Source organism: Halichoeres trimaculatus, unplaced genomic scaffold, assembly GCF_033239565.1.
Source record: "Halichoeres trimaculatus isolate MK-OKI-2021-1 unplaced genomic scaffold, fHalTri1.1 fHalTri1_scaffold_6, whole genome shotgun sequence".
Classification (NCBI taxonomy): Eukaryota; Metazoa; Chordata; class Actinopteri; order Labriformes; family Labridae; genus Halichoeres; species Halichoeres trimaculatus.
Genome location: NW_027437184.1, coordinates 8,738,527 through 8,762,923, shown reverse-complemented (window position 1 = coordinate 8,762,923; position 24,397 = coordinate 8,738,527). Strand labels below are relative to the sequence as shown.

At 39.4% G+C, this 24,397-nt stretch overlaps 1 protein-coding gene across 4 annotated transcripts in view; it reads right to left on the bottom strand.

Annotated features, from left to right (window-relative positions):
- Positions 1 to 24,027, bottom strand: part of LOC141791291 (arrestin red cell) — a 31,350-nt gene extending 7,323 nt beyond the window's left edge. For 2 of the 4 annotated variants that reach the window (XM_074671613.1, XM_074671614.1), the window contains exons 1-11: positions 23,795 to 24,025; positions 6,669 to 6,699; positions 5,849 to 5,909; positions 5,607 to 5,651; positions 3,907 to 4,004; positions 3,703 to 3,801; positions 2,422 to 2,481; positions 952 to 1,019; positions 703 to 838; positions 484 to 568; positions 316 to 388 (exon numbers count right to left, since the gene is read on the bottom strand). In XM_074671613.1, the coding sequence (XP_074527714.1) occupies positions 316 to 388; positions 484 to 568; positions 703 to 838; positions 952 to 1,019; positions 2,422 to 2,481; positions 3,703 to 3,801; positions 3,907 to 4,004; positions 5,607 to 5,651; positions 5,849 to 5,909; positions 6,669 to 6,699; positions 23,795 to 23,817 (779 nt within the window). In that variant the 5' untranslated portion in view covers positions 23,818 to 24,025. Of the gene's footprint in view, positions 1 to 315; positions 389 to 483; positions 569 to 702; positions 839 to 951; positions 1,020 to 2,421; positions 2,482 to 3,702; positions 3,802 to 3,906; positions 4,005 to 5,606; positions 5,652 to 5,848; positions 5,910 to 6,668; positions 6,700 to 23,794 lie in introns of all 4 variants that reach the window. The other 2 variants (XM_074671612.1, XM_074671611.1) reach the window with 2 other exon arrangements.
- Positions 24,028 to 24,397: the final 370 nt, after the last annotated feature.

Here is a 24,397-nt window from a genome sequence, read left to right as displayed (position 1 = left end):
CTATGGTCAAAGATTTTTTAAAACTAACTGTTAAAACTAACAGTTAAAACTTAACATAATGAAGTTTTTTTCCAAGCTAAATCATTTAAAAAGGCTTTAAGGGTCAAATGTGAAACCTGAGGCAACAACAACTACATAAAGAAAGATTTTACAAGAAAACAATGAAACAAATTAAAATATGTCTGTGTATACGGAGGAAAGTTGTTTTTCCTAATTTAAACTGGTACATTTTTTTTGTGCTTTAAACTGGGTCAAACCTTGTGATGATGTGCAAAAAAAACAAAGGCCTTAGAGGAGATTTTAACTGGTACTTACTCTGCCTCCAGCTGGGCCACTGGACATTTGTACTGAGCAGTACTGAACAGACAGATATCTGCATACTGACGCACTGCAGAGACACAGACAGGTTTTACTCCAGATGTTTTTGTTCAACAAGAAAAAAGGAATGAAGCCAAAAGAAGTTGATGAGGGAGTGTAATTTACCTGAGATCTTGACTCTCTTGACCGTCTTGGTGGAGTTGTTGGTGACGTGAACGTTGACGCTGATGGGCTCTCCGTGATAGTACAGCTTCATGGATGGATAAAGAGAAAACAGTCTTCAGCGGCAGGTAGCAAAGAACACTTTTGTTTCATGAGCTCGAGTTTTATGGCAGCTCTGTAAAGCTGTTTATAACGCCACGTGTGTGTGCGTGGTGTGTATACCTCCTTGTCCAGAGAGGCCTCCAAGTGTAGGGATCTGTCAGACATCAGGAAGTTTCGGGTCGTCTCCACCATGGGCTGAGGACCGGGTTTCTCTGGAGCGTACTGAACCTTCCTGATCACCAGACGCACTGAGTTCCTGATGACAAATAAAGACTTCAGTTTTATGAATCTGCTTTGAAGCCAGTTTAATCCTGAATGAACCACCTCACAGGTAGAAACCTATGGATGCTCATGCAGGTGTGAACTCACCTCTTGTGAATCTTCTCTTCTATCGACTTGGCACAGAAAGCTCTGATCTCAAAGTCGACACCACAGGCCTGCAGGGGGGCAAGAAGGGACCAGATCAGCTTCATCCAGCACAAAAAAAAACTACATTTACACTGATATTTAGATCTGATATCCTGCTAAGATTTTGTTATTCTCTGTTGAGAGTTTGGTACCTATAAAAGTACCTAATTCGGTACCCATCTTTATATTTGTTGTTTCTAAGGGGATGTTTACACGACAACGGTTTTAGGGTGAAACGCAAAAGTTTTGTTGCGTTTCAGCCTCGCATTGACACGGAAACGGTGTTTCAGCCGACCTAAAACACAAAGTTTTGAAAACGACCTGGGATTTTTCTGAAATGCTCCCGACACCGTTGCCGTGTAAACAGTAAGCCGGCGTTTTCAGAGGAAACGCTGACATCACACTCTGCCTCACACGCATACAACATGTTGTGCTTGTGTTGCTCAATCTGCCGTATCTGCTGTCTTTAACAAAATGTGCATCTGTTGCTCCACTTTTGCACTTAGTATTCCCCAAAACACCAAATGATCGGCTCAACTCTACTTCGGTGGAGATATCCCAAAAGCGGCTTCTGGACAAGACAGTTATAGCACCACCTACAGGCCTGGGGTGTTTACTACAGTGTTTTCAGTCCATCAGCGTTTCCGTGTGAACACTGATTTTTTTCACTGTGTTTTAGCTTTTTCAGATAAAACGTTGTGTAAACGGGGCCTAAATCTCTAAGTCCTTTAATGGTCTCCTCTCACTCCATAAACCGACACCAAACCTGCAGATTATAACAGATTTACACTGTATATTGCAGCCTTAAGACTACTCTATGTTGGTTATCAGTGTGAGTTTTCATCTATTATATTCACTTGTAAAAAGCTTCAAATCCTCTGAGGTTTGAAGTTTAAATGATGAAAACTTCTAAAATTTCAAAATTAAACCTGAAAACATGATCTACGTTTGAGGAATGTGCAGATCGTTATGATACAGGTTCTTTGAAAAATAACATAAAAGAAGCTAAAAACTGTTAAAAAGTAAAAATAACATTGTTTCACAGACATCAATTTCTAATCATCTGGACCAGGAAAGGTTTCAAGCTGCTCTTTTAATGTCTCTGAGCCATCCCATCATCACTTCACAGCCTGTGTGCAAACATAAAACTCACAGGAGCACATCGCTGAACTCAAATTCAGTTTTCACACAAGCTTTATGGCAGTTGTAGGTTGTGCAGACCTGATTTCATTGTTTTTAACCAAATGTCATTGTTTATATCCTGGCTGGCACTCACAGATGTAAAAAAAAAAAAAAAAGTCTGACATTGCGTCATATTTAAAAAGGAGTCAAATAAAGTCCCAGACCTTGATCCACATAACAGAGTGAGTTTTGCATATTCAGTACAGGATCTTGCGTGTGTGTGTGTTTGTGTTTGTGTGTGTGTGTTACCTTTCCAGTGTCCTCTGGGCCGGGCTGTAAAGTGACTGAACAGGGGAGGTTCTGAGGAATCTGAAAACAAACACAAAGCTCATTAAGTGACGAACTTCGCAGCAGTTAAAGGAAGTAGAAATGTTTATGTTATGTTCCTGCACTCCAAGAAAAACGTCACTGATAAACAAAACAGCTCAAACTTTTGCATTCCTCTGTGTCCTGAACAGTTTCATTGTTCTTTGCATTAAGAGTCTGAGTAAAACTAAAGTGGATTCCAGAGTAAACTCAAAGTGATGCAGATTAATATCTGACTCAGGCACACCTGCAGGGTTTAGCACTCTGCATCTCTTCTCAGTGACTCTGTTAGCAGCAGCTCGTCCACAGAGACTGAAACCTGCAGCTGTGAGGTGGAGCTGACGTCATCGGAGTGCTAATTTATACAGTGAGAAGTAGGACCATAAACTGAATGAGATCAACCACAAACATTACTCACTGCTCTGATCTGCAGCACAAGAAACCGGCTTTCAAACCTCATCAGTTCAAAAAAAAAACAGAGAAAAAGGAACAGAAAAAGGAAAAGTCCCATTCTGTTCATCTTTATTTACATCTGTCTGCAGAAATGCATGACAGAGGGAAGATTTGGGGAAATCTTGTCAATCCCTCGGAGCTTTGTAAGTTAAAAAGTTCCAGGATGGATCGGATTCACCAGATTCTGAGGATCTAAATGCCAAACTTCAGTAAACAACAACAACAGTTTGTTTCAGTTCAGCTGAACTCTCCCACTTTCTTCTCTTATCACAGCCCCCTTCCTTTTTAAATAGCAGCTCTTCATTAACTACTACTCACTTCCTTTTTCCTGTAATCAAAACACAGTTTCAGAGCTCTTCAAAAAAATTCTCCGTCTCCTGGGAAACTTCCTGTGATGGAGACGCCCTGTTTTTCCATTTTACTGTTTCCACACCCGATAAAATAAGGAAATTTAAGTGTTTTTCCTCTAAGTCAGACATATTTCTCTCTTTGTTTTTCTCATTTTCTTTACTTTTGGGACAGATCATTCCATGCAGATTCTCATTCATTTAAGTCATGGTCATCCTGACGACTAAAAAAACTCAAAAACAAGGCAACGGGACTGTGTAGAGTTTGAGGAAACGTTTCAGAAATGTCAGTCCTTCCTTGTTTCACTGGTACCAGGGATTGCCTGATGAGCTGAAGACTATTTTTAGGGTACTCAGGGTTCTTGGTTCCTGTTGTATAAAAGCAGGTTTAGTTCCTGAGCAGAAACCAGACATGCAGACTCACAGTGAAGTAAAACGGGTGAGCGTGCTGGCCCAGTTTCTTCAGCAGCCTCTCCTGCAGCCGACTGTTGGGTTTACGCTCCTCAGGCACCGGGGGGAACGCCTGTGGAAGAAGAAGAGGAGGAGGAGGTGATGAAGGTGTTGTAATCTACTAAAGCTGGACCCTGTTCTTAGGAGGATTTAAGGAGGATATAAAGTGGATTCTGACCTGAAAGGTGGAGATGTAGAGGTCCTTCCTGAAGGACAGACCGAGCACGTCCAGGTCCTCACGTCCATAACGAAACGCACAGGTGAGAGTGACAAAGACTGGAGGGAGGAGGAGAAAGGGAAACAAAGTGTGTAAGTTCCATTTCGGCATTGTTTTGGATTTTTAATAGGGATGGGCAATGATTTTAGAATATTAGAATGGTCATTAATATAAAAAAATCAGACAGTTCATGTGACGATTGCTTTGTCCTGTCTGTGGCAGATCCCAGTTTTATGCGTCAATTTCATTTTCATTTTTTCATTTAAATAAAAACAGCTCCAGCAGGACAGGAAGTCGTGCATGGCAGACATCTTAAATGTCTGATGACTTTCAAAATAAAAGAAACCATGTCCAGACCAGATTGTATTTAACTTCACCACGGCAACAAACTGACATAATGACATAATGAATGGAGCCAAACCAGGAGTCAACAAGTTGGAGGATTTACAGCCAAAAACAAGAACGAGGAGACATTCAGAAATGGATTGGGAAGTGCGAGAACTTATTCAAAAAAATGAATGAAAGTGAGGAGCAGTGTCTTTGAATAATTTTTGATTACTTAAGAGCGAATATCGAACAGCTATTTTGCTTATGCCCATCCCTAATTTTTAACGTTAGATCATGAAGGCTGATACTGATAATCACAAGTTTGTTTTTTTCACTGTAAAGAAAGCTAAGTCTATCCTGTACTGGAATTTATATGTTACTCTTATTGTGACGGTCTTATTTGTTTAAGAAACACACATAAAACAAGACAAAAAACATTTGATTTTACCATAAATAAGAAATGTATTATTTTTCAAACTCAAGACATTCAGTATTGAAATACAGAAAAATTATTTCTTTAGATCACATGAACTTTAAATGTACAATGCATTTTTAAACATAACCAAGTTGCTTTTGATTATTTTAGAGCTACTGTAACAACCTGGTGACAGACACAGAGCTCTGCAGTGTAAATAAATGAAGTGCTACATTTTATTTAAGGAGCTTAATTTTCAGATGGAAAATAATAATAATCCTAACTGAATAGCACCTTATCGGCTGTGCATATCGGCAGAAATTTTCATATCTGCCGATACCGATAAACGTGTTTTTGAGCTTTTATCAGCCGATACGGATATTGTGCCGATAATATCGTGCATCGCTAGTTCATAGCATCAAAAAATGGCCAAAAGCAGAAAGCAGAAAAAGAAGTCTTTCAAATATCCAGCTCCTTCCACTTCAGTACTTCTTTATACTGTGGCCACCGTCCAAAAGTCTAGTTTGTTAGTTTCTGTTTCATGACTTCATTTTCATTAGCAGCCCTTGCTCTCTTTCACTCCACAATCACCACCTTTTGTCTTTTTATGACTTTAGATCAATTCTTTCATAAACTTTGCCACTTTTGACTTTCAAACATTCTAACTAAATAGAAACTCTAAAATTAAACTAAGATTCAGAGGTTTTCTATTTTGGACAGATCTCACCCTATCACTTCCTGTTTTCAGTTAGAGCGTGTTTTAGTTTAAAAGTTCTAATCCAAAGAGATTACTCTTGAACAATGTGACCCAGATGTTTCCACTGGATCCTAAAGTAGCCATCTATCCACACCCCTCCCTGGAGTTCGCTCTAACCCTTTTAACAAACACTTTGATGTCAGGAGGAGGAAGCTGTCCTACCTTTCCTGTCCTTCAGATACTCAGGGTCAACAAGGATCACTCCATCTGTCAGCAGGAAGGAAGAAGAGAAACCGCAGAGTCAGCAAAAACAGGAGATTTCAGAGTTCAGTCAGCTGCTTCAGCTGCTGAACCTTTAGATCACAAACTAACACACAAACAAACAGATTAAACCGTTCAGCTCCTGTCACATTATTCCAACTAACAATATTTATAAATCAAAACATTTAGGTGTTCTGGCTCACCAACGGGGTCGACGTGGTCCAAGTGATCCACAAAGTCTCTCTTTCCGAGATAAACTGTCACCTGTGGAGATCAATCAGCCACAGTTCAGTTACTGTCTGTTATAAAGTAAGTTTTACTAACCAAAACTTTAGATCAGATACAGAAGAGATTACCCCAGATTAGGATTAAAGCATTAGTTGTTTGTTATAAACTCCCATTTTTTAAATATTCTGACATATTATCGTGATTTTCTGAATTTAGCTGTCCTATATTTACGCAGGCACACCTGGATTGGTTAGATGAAAGCTTTCAGATTGGATTAAATCTTGATTTTTTTTTTTTTTGCAAGGAAAATCTTTACCATACTGAGGATGTAGAGTAAAGGAGTTGTTTTGATACCGTTATCAGTCTAAATCAAGAGGCTTATTGAGCCAAAATAACAACAGCAATGAAGTGCTAGCAGGAAATGTTACATAGGCTAAATTTGGCAAAAGGTCAGTTGTTCTACAATATGTTGGAAACCTTTTAAGAATACAAACTCTAGAGTTCTTACACAGAGAATCAACCCCAAAAACAGCTGTTACTGTAGTTTTTGTCTAAGAAAGGTATATGCTGGGACAGTGCAATGAGTATTTGCTGCAGCAGGACTGTGTGTGTGTGTTTAAAATATTGTTAAAACTCTGTGTGTACTTGTACAGGTGGAATAAGTTTATTTCTGTGTTATCCCTACTGTAATAAACATTTCCGATCATATATTTTAATATTTCAGCTGCAGCAGAGAGAGCATCAACGCCCCTAACTGTGTGTAAGAGAGCAGAAAAAGTAATCAGTGTGGCTCACCTTACAGTTGGGGCTCGACTTCTTGAAAACTCTGAGAGGTTTGTAAAGACAAGGAAGAAAAGGAAGAAAGAAGAAAAACAAAACATTAGTGTTAGTTTCATTTATAGTTTAAGTTTTTATTTCTCTCAGTTAAAACAGCGAGAAAGAAGAAGTGGTGAAGGGGTTTTTCCAGCTGGAAAGTGAAATCATTAAGACAACAATCATGAATGTTTAAAGAAATAATTAGAGGAAATATCAGAGGCTCAAACTGTTTGTTTCGACACAGCAGGAAGCTGAAGAGGAAGTGGTTTAAGAAACAAACCGTGTGCATGAGATGGGTTATTAGTGGACGTCACCGCAGAATTTAAAAGAGAGCAGGTAGAAGTTTAGGTTCTTTTGATACGTTTTTTTTTTTTCTAAAGATTTTTTTTCCCTTTGATGTAAATCAGACAACACTCTGACTTCATTTCTTGCAAGTCTGACTCGATCAAACTTTCCACTTTAGACTGTGTGAAGAAGCATTTGTCTGTGAAGCCATTTATGGCTTGATGAGCTGATGGCGGCTGTACTGTTTCACACGTCTCATCTTTCACCAGAGAACTCATCTTAAGTTTCTGTAAATCCACAAACCACAGCTGAAAAAAGTGTTTGCGCCCACCTGAGCTCTTTCTCTGTCCTAACATCGTTTCTCCATCAATAATAATATAATACCTAGCTTTCATCTTGCAATAAGTTAATTTTAACACTGAAATGCATCATGTTAAGAATTATTAAAATTCTCTGTCAAGTGCACAAACCAAACCAAGGTATGTCTGTTAACACCTCACTAAACTGGATCTGAAATGTGCACAGGCTACTTGAATAAAGCTTTGTGCGTTATGCAGAAACTCAACAACTCTCACAACTGGTGTGTTCGAATGACTGTATTTATCATGATGTGAAAATGTGAGAGTTCAAAAACCACATTAGAAGACACAAGACTAGATTTAAGTTATGAAAGTGCAGAAAAAGGTAAAGAATGCAGATTAAGACATGTTTGCAGGTCATAATAGTCGGAATATGAAAAACAATCCTGACTAAATCCAGATTCTGATCCTGCCATAACATCCTGACATATTTTCACCATATCAACCCCCTAATGGAGAACATTTTTCTTAAGAAGAAACAGAGTTTGCTGATATTTACACTGTACATAACACTGCAGACAACTTAAGACTTGTCATCTGATATCAAGAGACACCTGCGGTACAGGTGAGGTTTGATTTCATCAGTACGTAATAATGGCACAAGGATGTTTGGCCACACTTAGTGATGGGAAAGAAAAACTTTCAGCCCTGCCTTAAGTGATCTGATTAGAACATATTTGTCAGGGAAGAGAAGCTTTAAGAGAGTTTTTGTAAAGTCACATCTGTCAAAAAAGCAGATTTCAGGTCATAAATTAACACCAGAGATTTTAAAGAGAAGTTAAGCAGAGATTTAAAGTCAGGCTAACTGACTTGTCTTACGACAAGTGACACGTTTAGAAAACTCAGAAAACAGTAAAGTGGTTAGCAGAGTGTGGCTAACACTAGGAGAGCTAGCACCCCAAGCCTGTTGTCTTTCTGAAATGTTAACATCTCCACACTCTGTGCATTGTAGACTGAAACACATAAGAAGCCTAAATATAGTCTAACCTCCATATTTGATCAAAACTCAAACAAACCATGCCACACTACAGACGCCACCTGTCTTCTGTGTTTGTTTACATCCAGGTTGTAGAGCACTAAAGCATTATACCAGTGGGTATTAGCAGGAGCTACAGTTAGAGGCATATGACTAGCACTTTAGACCTCAAACAACAAAATACGTAAATAACTAGCAATATTGATGCCAACTAGAGAAGGCCTATCAAACAAACATCCCTGCTACGTACCTAAAAATAGAGAATTGGGTCATATGCAGAGCAGATCAAAGTAGTTTAAATGTCAGAGTACTTGAGCGTTGTTGATAACGTCTGTCAGAGTTTAAGAGGCTGGTGGTTTGAACTAAAGCCAAACCAGACTTTATGGTTTTAGAAGACAGTATGGATCAATGTGCAGCCTGTCAGCTTCATCCAAAGAGAGATGAAGAGTGTGAAGCAGGTCGGATCATCCAGGTTGAAAGAACAGTCACTTCCTTCAACAAGCTCAAAGTCACATCTTTAGTCTGAAAATGAAGTTTTTGAGCCTCTGAAGGACAAATGGACATCTCAAACTTTCTGCTGCTGATTTTGCTGATTTCCAGCAGAGCTCCAACTGATGACTGTTTCCTGTCCACACCCCCACAGTTATATTTAGATCACTTCAAAGCTCACATTAAACTGATTTACGGGGTTTTGTGGCTCCAAATTTGGCACCAGTGACTGTTTATCACTTGGGTGTTTTCAGCTGCAGATATGAAGACCAAATGAAAAAGAGAAAATACAGAAAACATTCTGTGAATAAGCTGCAATGGTTCAGAGAAATTAAGCTCTGAAAATAGGCAGCAGTAAGAAGGTCTGGAGGAAATCCCCAAAACTAACACAGATTAAACAGAAAATCCAATGACTGAAAATGTTAGTTAAAGAAATAATACAGCTATTGTACTTTCTCCGCTATTTTTCCTGGGAAAAAATGTTTAAAAAATCCTGATTAACCTAAATCATAGCTTTAAAAATGTCTACTGAAAGAGTTTTGTCTTAAAATGTGCTGTCGAATTGCATGTTGAGAAGCATTCTCTAGGTAATGTTCTCTGTTAAAGTTGACTTTGTGAAAGGATTAACTGACTGGATGTTTGCGTTCTATCTGCAATTCTCTGTTGGGAAACAGGAAACCTTAAACTTGTTGCACTCGTTCCTTCATCTCTGACCTTTTCTGAGAAAAATGACAACAGACTGTAGCCCTCAGGTTCCTCCTGAGCTGCGAGAGGAGCAGAAATGTCAGCTATGACTCCTGGACTCCAAAAGTCTTGTGTCAATGGTTCATTTGTTGGTTGTGAACATCAAACTGGTTTTGTGGCTTCAGCGATAATTTTCCTACTTTTTTCTCCTGTGTTTGTCTGGAGATCGTACATGTAACCATGGCTGCATTGTTTACATGTGAAAACAGCTGTTAACAGCCTGTAGCATGTCAATGCTAACTGGTGTAAGGCCTGATGTCTTCCCACAAGGTGAGGAGAAGGAGGTGAGAACAACGTGCTGGTTCTCAAGTGTGAGCTAAAAAGTGACGACATGGACCTGTCCTTCCATCCATTGTTATTGGGAATGTAAGATCTAGCTCCAATAAGATAGACGAGCTAGCTGTGCTAACCCAGCAACAGAGGGGATACCAGAAGGCGGAGTAGCATCATGCTACTCACAGACATGGCTAACGAAGCTAACACTGGACATGAACGCCACATTAGAAGAATTTCTCCTGCTGTGAGCAGACGAGATCCAGGAGACAGAGACTGAACAGACTGCTGAAGAAGCTCAGTCCTGGACCCTGTGGAGGTGGAGACTGGCTGAACTGGACAATGATGGACAAGCTGTCATCATCTATTTTCTTATGGAGCTTTTTGCACTTTCTATACACTTTCTTACTTTTGTTTTCTTGATTGCTGCTGTGACTCCTCCTGAATTTCCCTTGGGGATAAATAAAGTATTTTCTATTCTATTCTTAAAGACACTTCTGTTATCAATTAGTGAAAACTGCAACCCTCATAAGAGTAGAGAGCTGTCAGGGAGAATGACCCTCTTAATTGACGACTTCTTTCTGAAATTATTCTAAATTTATAATTCTACACTGAACAGGAAAAATAAACAAAAGGGGCCTGTAATAAGACTGGCACATGGAAAACCCTGCAGCTTTCAAGCCTGTTCGATCAGCTTGTCAACAGCCCATTGTTGCTATGTTGGTGTTTTTGCTACATCTGCACCAGAATCAATAAAATCCAACTAATCAGCTTCACATATGAGGCTGTTCAGAGGCAATCCTTGCCTCTGAACAGCCTCAAGTACACCTGCTGCAGCTACTGTTGGAAGTCATTATTTAGTCACAAGTATTGAGGTCAGACTCTTGGTTGTTTGATATAAACACATCTTATTTTCCTTTACTAAAAGGCCTATGAGCCCACATGTTCACAGCCTGCCATGGGTGTGTACTGAAATGTATTTCCTGTGAGATGACAGAGAGATTCAGGATGTTAACCTGTACGATCTGCTCTCTTCTTCATCTCTTTTAGTGAGCATCGGATGTTTGCCTTTCTCTCTCATCTTGTCGCTGTGATTTAAGGTTTTAAACATCAGGGGAAAACTCAGTGAGAAAACAGCCGTCTGCTGTAAACACATCTACACGCTCGGCTGGCTGCTTCCAAAACTTTCCAGGCGTATAAACGTATCACACTGTTGAGCAGTGAGCAGCTGATCCACCTGCAGCAGACGGGTCTGCAGGGAACACTTCAGGTAAACAGGAGAGAGGAGAGGAGAGCGTCAGCCTCCTGTGACTGCTCACCTGAGCCTGGAGTGATGCTGTCATTGAACAGCTGTGTCCAGAAGAGGATTTGTCTCTTTTAATCATGTTCAAAACCTGGCTGCAGATTTAGAAATGCTTGGGTTGCTGTGTTAATTTGTGAGGAAACGACAGCCTAGGGCAGCAGATTTAGGATGAGATGTTCTTGGAGGAGAACAAAATTACTTGAAGACATCATCTGAAATGTTTTTAGTTTAAACTAAATTTGATTTGGAAAAAAATAGTGGTGACACTGATCATCAGCTTCTGCAAACAATAAATTCACCAATAACTTTATCTGTTATTGAATATGGCCATGAGAGATTTCTGAGGTTTCCCCTCCAGGTTCTCTAAAGTTTATTTTCTGCAGTCTTAAACAAATGAATGCTCTGTAATTAATAGAAGCAGGGTAAGAAATGATCCCAACAACTAGGCCTGTCATGATAATCAATAAATCGATTAACCAAACGATAAATAAAAACGTCCTTGGTAAGTTTGCCAGCCTCGATAAACTGACACGTGCATGCATGTTTGTTTTCCTCCTTTCTTTCGACCAAAGAGGCTGAATGTGAAGATGGCTCACTATGTCTATCTTTCCTAACATCAGGGTGCATAGGTTCTGTAGCAGATTTAGCGGATTTATAGCGAAGTGAGCGTCTGTCAAAAATGCGATCTTTGGGGTGAAGACGGGGCTGCTCGCTCATACACACGGAGAGAGCTGAAGCAAGCGTCCTGAGGGGTAAGGAGGAGAAACACGCTGAGTGATGGCATTAAGAATACGGTTCTTAAGCCGCCTGCCACAGTCCCAGTGTGGGAATATTTTGTTTTTTATCAGAATGATCAAAGTGTGAGCTCATGAACACCAACGAGCTGATATGTCGCATTTGTCTGAAAATAGTGGCGACGAAGAAGAAGAAGGGGAGGTGCAGCGGAGCCTTGTTCTTTGACAATCCGCTCTTACTGAGGCTTTTGGTCTGCAAAGTAAATTAAAATAAAAGCGCCAAATGGTGGGCGCTCAAAGACAGCTACATTGCCAAAGAAATGCAGCCCTTCAATACGGTTGAAATCCAGAAATGTTAAAAATGTTTGACAGACAGTACGGATTGACTGGGAAAAAGTACATGTTACAAACAATTCAGGAACTGTATAAACTCCCTTTTATTTAGGCTATAGTTTTTATCGTTGTTGTTTTTTTGGAGTTTTGTTTTTTCTTTAGAGACAGGGTCTATGTTATATTGTTTTTGATTTGTATTAATTATTTTCATTGACATGTATTTTTTTCTAAAAGAGAGTCCATTTCATTTTCATTGTATTTTTTTTCTCTTTCTTGTTTGTTTAATTTATAACATTTTTTGTTAAATTTATTTCATTTCAAAGATCCTGACCTTTTAATTACAGTTAAATACTCTTAAGAAATTAAAGTTTCTTGCTTTTGATATGGTGTACTCACTTTATTATCCCATTTATCATAATAACATCAATGAAAAAAATGTAAAAAAAAAATCAAAATAATATTGACAATAATATCGCTTATCAGCAATAATATTTTGGAAAATTATCATCTAGCAAAATTTGTTATCATGATGGGCCTACCAACAACACAATTTCTCCCTTGCACTGAAGGGGAAATGTCTCTGGACTTTACAGGTCTCTCAATGCAATGGTGATGCAACACCCACCGCCACCATCTTGCTACACTTCTTTTACCTCTCACTTCCTGGTTGCTGTTTCAATGCACAACTCTAACCAGAGACATTACAGTTGCAAGATGGCTCACTCTTTGCCAAACACAGCTCTGAAAATGATGATCTATCCTTACAATAGCATCACTGACAAATAATCTTCAATAGAAATCCACCAGCAACTCATTTTGTCAGCAATGACGTACAATTGTTGCACCCGCTCCCTGCAGCTTGGATAAAAATCTGTTTGTAAGCAGATCATGGCACACAGGGAACCAGGCTTTGTTAAAACAGGGCAGACTGTATGATACATAAACATGAGGAGAAGGAATCATCGTTCCTCTGTCACGGTTCAGTGTGACACCACATGCTGAATCAGACACTTAAACACCAAAACAACGTGCAAACACAGCCACATATTAGCTAAACAACACCAGCAACCTGAGTGGACTTCAGCCTAAACAGTGACTAACAGACACTGACTCTGACTTCTAGTCCACAGTACTTCCTCATGTTCACCACTCTGCTTCCTCTCTATACTTCCTCTGCAGCACTTAAGCGTACGCCCACATATACTCCACCATCATTTCAAACAGGTCTCTGCCTCAGAGTGGATCATTAATGATAACACGCACAAGTCTCACAGCCAGTAAACATGGTGGTGCACATTTTTTAACAACATTTAAATGCAACTAAAGTAGAGAACGGAAAGGAACTCCCTAAACACAGCAGCTGGGGCCAGAAATTTCCACTTCCCTCGTAGCTTGGGTTTTATTTTGGATGTTCTGCCCTACCTTCCTGCCTGCCTATATGACATTAGAGGGAAAACTCTTCTATTTATGGCTTTTTGAATGATAGGAACACAACATTTGGGAGTTTTTGCTCTAGTAGACTTCTTCAGCCTGCAGCAGAGAAATAGTGGTAGCAGCAATTTCATTCTGACAACTATCAAAGTCTGTCCAGAAAAGTTCTTGGTTTTATCCCTGATTTCTTCGTTCAAGAAGATTTTTTTCACATGCCAGCATAGGCCTGTCACGATAATCAATAAATCGAATAACCGAACGATAAATAAAAACGTCCTTGGTAAGTTTGCCAGCCTCGATAAACTGACACGTGCATGCATGTTTGTTTTCCTCCTTTCTTTCGACCAAAGAGGCTGAATGAGAAGATGGCTCACTACATCTATCTTTCCTAACATCAGGGTGCATAGGTTCTGTAGTGAATTTAGTGGATTTAGCGGATTTATAGCGGAGTGAGCATCTGTCAAAAATGCGATCTTTGGGGTGAAGACGGGGCTGCTTGCGCGTACACACGGAGAGAGCTGAAGCGAGCATCCTGAGGGGTAAGGAGGAAACACACGCTAATATGAGTGATGGCACAAATGATACGGTTCTTAAGCCGCCTGCCACAGTCCCAGTGTGGGAATATTTTGTTTTTTATCAGAATGAACAAAGTGTGAGCTCATGAACACCAACGAGCTGATATGTCGCATTTGTCTGAAAATAGTGGCGACGAAGAAGAAGAAGGGGAGGTGCAGCGGAGCTTTGTTCTTTGACAATCCGCTCTTACTGAGGCTTTTGGTCTGCAAAGTAAATTAAAATAAAAGCGCCAAATGGTGGGCGCTCAAAGACAGCTACATTGCCAAAGAAATGCGGCCCTTCAATACGGTTGAAATCCAGAAATGTTAAAAATGTTTGACAGACAGTACGGATTGACTGGGAAAAAGTACATGTTACAAACAATTCAGGAACTGTATAAACTCCCTTTTATTTAGGCTATAGTTTTTATCGTTGTTGTTTTTTTGGAGTTTTGTTTTTTCTTTAGAGACAGGGTCTATGTTATATTGTTTTTGATTTGTATTAATTATTTTCATTGACATGTATTTTCTTCTAAAAGAGAGTCCATTTCATTTTCATTTTATTTTTTTCTCTTTCTTGTTTGTTAAATTTATAACATTTTTTGTTAAATTTATTTTATTTCAAAGATCCTGACCTTTTAATTACAGTTAAATACTCTTAAGAAATTAAAGTTTCTTGCTTTTGATATGGTGTACTCACTTTATTATCCCATTTATCATAATTACATCAATGAAAAAATGGAAAAAAAAACAAAATAATATTGACAATAATCGTTTATCAGCAATAATATTTTGGAAAATTATCGTCTAGCAAAATTTGTTATAGTGACAGGCCTAGTAGGGCTGGGTGATTAAGGTAAAAATAACAATCCCGATTATTTTAAGTGATATTGAAATCACGATTAATATACACAATTATTCATTTAATTCAAAACTTCAGTACTGATTTAAACACAACTTTAAAGAACCAGCAAGTGGCACATACAGTATTATTGATATACATAAGTCACAGTGTGTGATTTAGTGTGAGTGTGTACACACTTGCTGTGGCTGCAAATGGGACACAGAAGAGCTATGAGGCACAAGACCATGCATACATCTACACTGTGTGGCATATTAATTGTTTTTCTTTGATTATATTGTTTTTATGATTGTCAGATGGCAAAATTGAAATCACAATTAAAATCCGATTAATTGTCCAGCCCTAAGGCCTAGGTGTAAGATTTGGTTTCTCTGCTGCTAGAGTCGGTATCTTCAGCTGCCTGCTGTGTGTCTCTGCTCCTCCCTCCATCACAGCCCCCCTGTCACTTACTCGCCTCATTTATGTGTGTGCAAACACCGAGGATTTGTACTTGCATACTCTTTCACGTTAAAATGTAACAAAATAATTCAGCACAGGCTACAAAACTAAAATTCCTCAAAGCAAACATCATACTCTAGCAGTTTTGCTTACCCCTCCTGTCAGCCTGATTATATCTAATTTCCCAGCTTTAAGACCTCAAAACATCACCATAATTATAATAATAACAATAATAATAAATGGAAAATGGCACAGACGCTGTCAGACAGGTTTGAACAAAATCTCTTAAATTTGCCGCTGTGAACAAGTACAAGAAAAAACACCAGAGGTCATTGAGGAGCCATGAGGTTTGTCTAAGAGATGACAAAACTGTTTATTAGGGGTGTAACCATAAGGGATGGGGGCCCAGAACTGGTTCCAGGTGAAAACCAGCTCCAACAAGTTAGAGCCATTGACATTATTTGCCTTCACACTGAACAGTTCCTTTATCGATTTTCCAACCATGACGTCATGCATTGGGAGAGGCGGTCAGCTGTCATCAGTGTGGCTTCATTTTTCCCAAAATGACATCAACTGTGAGTCACTTGGACATCAACAGTGTTATTGCAGGTGAACTCTAATGTAAACAAGCAGCCATGTTTTTATCTTGTATTACTGGGAATGTCACAGACAACACCAGTATACCGTTTCACCCTATGCTTATTGGGCATCAGCTGATTAAAAAGCAAGAATTTTACATTGTGCATAAAAGAATATCAAAACTAAAACATAACTATACTGTCTGGTGTTTTTCATAAAATATGCTTTATAAAATACTGCTGTAGCGCACTGATCTGACACCTGGTGTTCACCCAAAACTCTGGCGTGTTACTGAGGAAGATTTTACATGGGTAATGCTGCTTTAACCTGCACTGTAACTAGTTATAAGCCTTAAAAAAGTGATGTCAGTCAGCAAAAAGTGCTTACATATTTATTGTGTCTTGTTTGTCAAAGTTTATTGTTTCGCTGGTAACCCAAAATGCTTACACATTAATGACTAAAAATGTCCATCTTCTGTCCTCATTTTGGGTTTAATGTCCCACCGTCACACTGGCTGCTGTTCTGAACTGATATTTTATCACAACTTAACATCCTAAGATTCATTACCATAAGGTTTTATCACAGCTGTACTGTCAAACCCAGTTACCTATTCTTTTGGATGATAGCTAACTTATCATTTTTTAATACAGGGTATATACTAAAATCCTGAGGTTGATTTCAATACCTTTTTAAGACTTTTTCAAAAACCTTTAAAAAAGTTTTAAGACTATATCGCAACTTTTAGTTGTTGGTGGCATCCTCTTTTTAACAGTTGTCGTTTATATTTTTACAGAAATGATGTAAGCTAAGGAGGAATAAAGCTTGAAAGAACAAATGAAACTAAAGACAGGTTTATTGACACTCCCACAACAAGAAACAGCAGTTATTCAAGGCCAACTTGCTGAAGAAAATGAGAAATTACTTAATCATTTTTAAAATTTAGGACATGTGCCAGATATTGTGTGATTTGCTTTAATGTTGTATTTAATTTCTCTTTAAGAAACTAGAAATGACACTAATTTATAGCTGGTGTTTATACCGCTCACAATCCTTATTGTTGTATTTTATTATAACTAGTGTCTTTATGCATTTTTTTTTATTCTATTCTTTTTTCTTTTTGTATTTTTCTACTGACTCAATCGATTTCTGCTGTTAACACAACAATTTTCCAGTTTGGGATCAATAAAGTAACTCTATTCTTTTCTATTCTACTCTATTTTAGAACTTTATCGGCTGAATGTATTAACATCCCAATCAGGGGACAGTTGCAAGGAGGAAAATAAATATTCATGGATATTTTTTGGGTCGAAGCTTGAATATCTATGAAACCTAACACCTCATAAAACCACAATTAAGACTTTTTAATACTTTTTAAGGGCCTTAATTTTCCCAAATTTGATTTATCAACTTTTAATACTTTTTAAGACCCCACGGACACCCTGTAATAACTGTCATAGAAATACCCTGAAATTCAAAATGCTATTTGTGCAGTAACTCCCTGGAAGCATTCAAACACATTCAGACTAAAAGTTCAGAAACTCATTCATAACAGATAATAATAAAGCCACATCTAGTCTGTTTCTATTCTTTGAAATTTGAGAATATATTTATCTTGGGAGATAATCAGAACATCTTCGAGTTTCAGATCATCAAAAACAAGCTTTGAGTCAAATAAAAAAACCTTTAGCTCAGAGGAAAACCCATACCAGTGAACAGTAGCCCTTGTTCTCCCGGAGCATAACCACAGCTTATCTCTGTTTTCGGAATAAGAAAGAAGCTGCTTGTGGTTAAGGGTCCCTCGGGTATTTAATAAATGTAACTCAATAATATTTAGGGTACAATGGAGTCACTGAGCTGTGGGTTTTACTCAGTTATAACAGTTGTATACTTGTCGGGTTGTGGTGAGGCTCACAAACTGTTTTGAAGCTGCTCTCTGCCACAGTTTGATGTTTATCTTTGATAAAAGACTGAAATGAGTAAGTCACTTGGTTAAAGCTTTCAGCACTTTGTTAGATTAAATACGCAGCTTTTCTGTGAAATTAAAGCAGGTCACGCATATGGATTCAAATGCCACAGATTCAACAAGACACCTTTTGAGTTTAGAGAGAGCATGGTTTTAAAAAATGAAGTAAAATCCCTTGTATGTTTATCTAGATACTTGGCAAATTGAGATGACTCTGTGACATTTAGTGCATAAAATAAACACACAGTGAAAAGCCTTGGACACCTGATGCTTTAAAGTAAGAAAACAGTGCTTTGATTGTCTGTGATGTGAGCCAGAGGCCAAAGGACAAAAACAATATTAGCCTTGTCATTTCGCACCATCAGAAACACGAGGGATATGACAAAACATTTAACTCAGAAACTTTTTGAGATGTTTTTGAAGTCATAACTCACCCTTTAGTTCAGATTAACTCATAAAACCCAAATCTGTAAGAGGTTTGTTTTGCACTTTTGCTGCCCTAGGAGAAATCGTCCACTGGATTATGGATAGTAGAAGTCAACTTTATATGGATTATGATTAAAGACAACTACTACAATAGTGTTTAAATATCCTTTGCAATCCTCTTGGACATCCTCTATTAGGACTGTGTGAAAACAATCTGATGTTTCCATCCATCATCATGTCAATACGAGCATCAATGCACATGACAGAGACAATACAAGGGGTCGGCCTGTATTGTCTTTCGAGGTGAACAAAGATCCAGACTATCGGTATTTTATGAGATGGATAACTGACATTCAGAGCAGATGTGAAAGATTTTCCAACAAACTTCAGAGCTATGAACACCAGTGCAGATTATTCCCCAAATGCTGAAATATCAACTACAATAATCTTCCAATTGGTTAACTCCAAATTGACACACAAGCAAATGCTGTGATGGCAGTTGATTCTGCAGAGTAGTGCAGGATAAAGTCAAAATACAAGCATGTCTCATGTTAAAGCTATCGTCCCTTGCAAGTAGGGGCATGCAGGATTTTAGATCGTGAAGGATTAGATTGTGATGACGATCTGCCAAAGCACGGATATCATGGAACCGGCTGGAGTACACATTCCTTCACAATACTGTCTATGCCATATTCTGCGTGCCCATGCACAGTTGGATCCAAAGACACACCAACAAACCAACCAGAGTGAGCTGTAGGCAGTGTCTCAGTTTGTTTATCTCCCTCCCCTTTTTGAAAGCATGACTGTGAACTAAGGACGCGGTCACACTGGCCATCCGAAACGTCCTGTGCTTGAGCATGATTGCCCCCCCGCAGCGCCGATTCCCAGCTGGAGAGTACGGCCAGCGGTCACACTACCTCAATATGAACCAGACTTTAGCGGGTATCACATGCATGCACGGCCCGCCTACGTCATCGTGAAGCATATGTTTACATGAAGCGCTATCTCATCAGAGTCAGCACAATGAGACACAGAGAGCACTGCTACAACTTCAGAGACTTTTGGACTTATATTAAGTCGTTTTCGCACCCCCGCTTTGTTTGAAATGATTGTCAAGAGATGCGCTCGCGGTAATTATACGTGATGGATCGCACGCGCTGTCCGCATGCTTGTGCTCGTGCATGAAGTAAACCGTGCCGAAGCACAGAAGAGAATCGTGCTTGAGCACGGCACAGTTCGGTCACACTGGCCTTTCCAAACGTGCTTTACGGCTGAAGCCTGCTTAGGCACAGCACGATTGGCCAGTGTGACCGCGTCCTAAGACACCCTCATTCAGTCCTGCAGGGAAGTCATTATTGTTTGTGATGCAGACAGAAGCTGCAACGCTGGCCTCCTCATCAATTGAAAGGGCTTGCATCTGTGGCATGATGAGGTTTCATTCGTGGCAGCAGTAGCACCCCACTTCTATCGGCATGACTTTACACTTCAGACAAGTGCACCACCATTTGTCTGTCACTCTCTCTTTCACGACTCCAGCTGTGGCTCCAGGAGCGACATGACTGTGCCTTGTCTCTCTCTCTCCACCCGTTCTAACTACATCTGACGAATTTCAGCATCAGTATATTCGGGTTCATAAAGAAATCCCCTTGGCTTTGTGCTAAATGTAATGTCATCTTCATCAGTGTTGTAGTCAGACATGTTATCGTTAACTTTTTTTAAGTTGTAATGACTGTGACAACCCGCGCCGGTCAGCTGGATGCACCGCGCGGCGCAGTGATACGCACCAGAAAGTAGTGCCAAGCCATAACAGAGTCTGGCTTTTTTCCGGTTTGCAGTTTTGTGATGCAAATTTATCTCTCTTTTGAACACAAATCGTTTTGAGAGGAAAAACGCTTTATTTTCGTGACCCCAGCCATGTTGCTGGACTACTTTCGTCTGGACCAAAACCACAGCAGATCTCGGGCCACAGGACGCTGACAGGGGTAAGACAGCGCTGATGTACATAACTATAGATGAGGATGCCATATAGGTTCATGTCAAAAAACTCAAACTATCCCTTTAAGTTTACATTTCCATTTCATGCTTTTCAGTATGTTGATATTTACCTTGTTGAAGTTAAATCTGTTGCACAACTTCAAATGAAAATTGGCCAAAGAGAAGTTGAGTTTACATGGCTAAAGTGCATTATAACAAGATGTGACATTTGTATTTGATAGAAGTGTTGTTTAAAACTTGATTTTCTTAATGTTTGGTTCAGTTTATTGCACTTTTCATATTTATTGGATTTTAATAACATGAGAGTGCTACTTGAAAAAAGCAAGTCGAAGTCACTAAACTGATATGCTGCCTTGATAATCTAGCTTCTATGTAGCAAGTGTGCACCTTACTTTAATGTTGTGTTCAAGTTGATTTTCATTTTGAGTTGACTAAAAAAAGTGTTTGAACAATACTATCGTAAATGATCTTTCATCCTTCCCATTCAGAGTGTTGGTTTAAGATAGGTAATTTTTTTAATACTGCTAAATGACATGCAAAATAGTTAAGAAAATCTAAGTTTTTAAAAAACATGATAAAATTTTGGTTGTGGTTTTGCAAAAGAAAAAATCATGATGTGACATTTTTTTCCACATCGCCTGCTCCTTACTTGCAAGCCTAACTAAAAAAAGATTTGGAATATTTGCAAACACATGGAAAATGGCATGACAAGCCTTTGGGAAACTCTGATATTTTGGCATTACACAGACCAACAAGAAAATCTGATTAGGGAGAATTTTATCTGCAGAAAAGTGACAATGAAAATTTGTTTTTGCCCTAAAGAAACCACATCTCTGACAGCTGTAGCCTTAAAAATACAATGGCAGCTTTTGCTTTTAGACTACTCTGTTTTTTTTCCGTCAGACTTTTGGTGGAGTCGTGGAAATCAGCAGGTAATGTTGGAAACTTTCTCTGCTGGTTGTTGATCTTTAACCAGTGAGGGCAGCCAGCAAACAGCTGATCACTGTCCACCTACCACTCCACAACCGTGTTTACGTTTTGCAGTCTGCACTGTTTGCTACATGTTTCCTCTCCTCCCTGTTTCCCACCTGTTTCCTCACAGGAAGAGAAAAAAAGAGGGAGGGCGCAGAGGAGAGAGCAGGTCTGTTTACTTAAATCTCAGTAAATGTCAGCCTTCGTCACAGAAGAAGAGCCGCCCTGATTGTAAAGTTCAATCACTTAAGAAGCAGAGAAGAAGACAGCCTGAGAGCGCCACGTGTAAACAAAGAGATGTTTGTGCCCAGTGTAGTCTGAAACTCACTAACCTGTGTGTGTGTACACCAAACATGTAAGATGTAAACAACCTCAGATTAAAGCTGAGTCAGCGCTTTACCATAAAAGTCAACACTTTTATTAAAATGTGCAGAACAAACAACACAGTGGACTGGACTGTAAAAGCTCCTGCTCAGCTGTAACACAGAAAAACAGCATGTAAACAAGGCAAGAAACAAAGAAAGCCTTTAAACCCTCCAGAGCTGATTCAAGGACTGGAGAGCATTTGTAGATTTATTTCAGCTAAGGAGTCTGAAAACAGGATTTATAATTCTGATCAGGATCCGTACAGGGTCTGGATCAACAATAGAGACAAAAACAGCTCATGCACCACAGCTCCAGCCTGATATTTGTCACAAGAACCACGCAGAGGCATCCTGAGGCCTGAGGATTCTCAATCTGCTGATGCTGCTTCGGTATGAATCTTGTTCATAGCGCCCAATCAAGAACCAAGCAATCTGGACCAGATTATCTAAGAGAGCCTTCAGACATATTGTAACACAGCTGATACACTTCACTCTTTCATTTAAAGGCAGGTAATCTGGAAATAGGGGATCGGATAAGATTCACATTCAATGTCTTCTAAATAAAAATACAGCAGTAAAATTATATTTCATTTTCTTTCTTGTGCATTTTCACATATAGAAGTAAGGTTTCACAAATCTATAACTGTCTTGTAAAGACTGTAACCTCTCTGGAAAAAATCTAGGTCAGATCTGAGGAGCTTTGGTAAATGGTTTTAGATCAGGACCTGGTCTTGTGTGGTACAGACCAAAAAACAAAAAACAAAAAAAAAACAGTGAAACCAACCCTTTCTTAGTATTTTCACACACAGAATTAAAGGCTCACAATTCTGAAACTGTGCTTAAAAGAAAACTGCAGCCTCCATACAGTATATCAGAACAGATCTGAGTCTTGGGACAGTTTATATTTTAATATTAGGACCTGGTCTTATTCAATTTTTGTAGAAATAAGCAGTGAAACAAGCACTTTTTCCCCATACATACATTTAAGGTTTAACAAAACTAAAAATAAACTCTAAACTGTCTAAAGCCTTTAATAAAGTAAAACAGGTCGGGTTTGGATAAGGACCTTGTTTCAACAACCTTTCCTTCACGGCGGAATCGGAGGCTGTGAATAAGATGCTAACTTCAGTGTCGTAATAAGCTGCAGGTCAGTATTCTGTAAAGTATGTCAACACAGCATCTCTTACTGTCAGAGATGTCATTTGACTCTGTTAACTGTGTAATCACCTGAACAATTCTGCCTCATTTTGATAAATAAAAACCAAACATAATGATCAACAAAATAATAGTGATGCTAATTAGCATAAGCCTGCGGAACCATATCACCCCAAATTAGCCTCTAAGCAGAAGCAGGCTAACCCACTTCAACCCTCAGTCTGCACGTTAGCACCAAACTGTATTCACATTATATTTTATTTCCATAATTTCCATTCAATAATAGCGATAATACACAATTTAATGTTTTTAACGCGTCATTTTAATCTAATGGTCAAATCGGCTTCCATATCATCCACACTGCACCTCTTAAAACCAATCAACTCGGGTGTTTTACCAGATTTCCTCCTATCGATACCGCCCACTACGGCCGTATTTTGTTGGAAAGGCACCGTGGGAATTCCCACCTACAACACTAAATCGCATTCAAAAATACGAGGCTGCCTTCATTTTGTTAGGCATGGCTTAATTAGTAAAACATTTCTGATTGTTTTCATGAAATGTGTTGGTCAGCCTGATGTGAAGATTTGACAGATATGTGATCGGAGGTTGGAGCTAACCCCACCCTGCTGGTGGGCTAACTTCGCCTCCTATGAACGAGGTCATCCCATCAAAGATAAAGTCACGACCCCATACCCTGATGAGTGATCTTTAAGTTAGATTATTGTTATGAAGCTGGTAGATGTAAGCTGCACAGGCGAAGAAAAACTCCCCCGCCCGGGCCAGCAACAGCAGCTCGGCTAACGTTAGCAAACTGCGTGAGAGCGGATGCTAACTGGCTGTTAGCAGGGGTAGCCTAGCTGTCCTACCTGGTGCCCGCCTTGTCCCCCATCTCCTCGGCAGGCGGACTGCAGCAAAATCCCGACAAAACGAGCCTGGAACGGCGGTGTGTTGTATTGAGAAGACGTGTTTGTGCTGCAGCTCCGTTCACCCGTCCATCCACAGCTAACTAGTCAGTATGCTAATTTAATTTAGCGCCGCCTCGGCTCCTCTGGCTTCCGCAAAGGCAGGATCTCTCTCTCTCTCTCTCTCGCTCGTGTGTGTGTGTGTGTGTGTGTGTGTGTGTGTGTGTGTGTGTGTGTGTGTGTGTGTGTGTGTGTGTGTGTGTGTGTGTGTGTGTGTGTGTGTGTGTGTGTGTGTGTGTGTGTGTGTGTGTGCGCGCAGCGGCTGCAGAGATCACGTTGCGCAACGCAGTCTTTGGAAACATGACAGCATGAAGCAGCGATAAATGTTGATTCATCGTAAAGAAAGAATGAGTCAGAAAGGATCGAACATGTTTGTGGATTATTAAAAACTAAACACTGTGGTTATTACACCTGCTGCTCACTGAGACCTTGTGCACCTGTTATGCACCTGTTATACACCTGTAGTCCACCTTATCTGCTCAGATGAACCTTCAATATGATGAAATG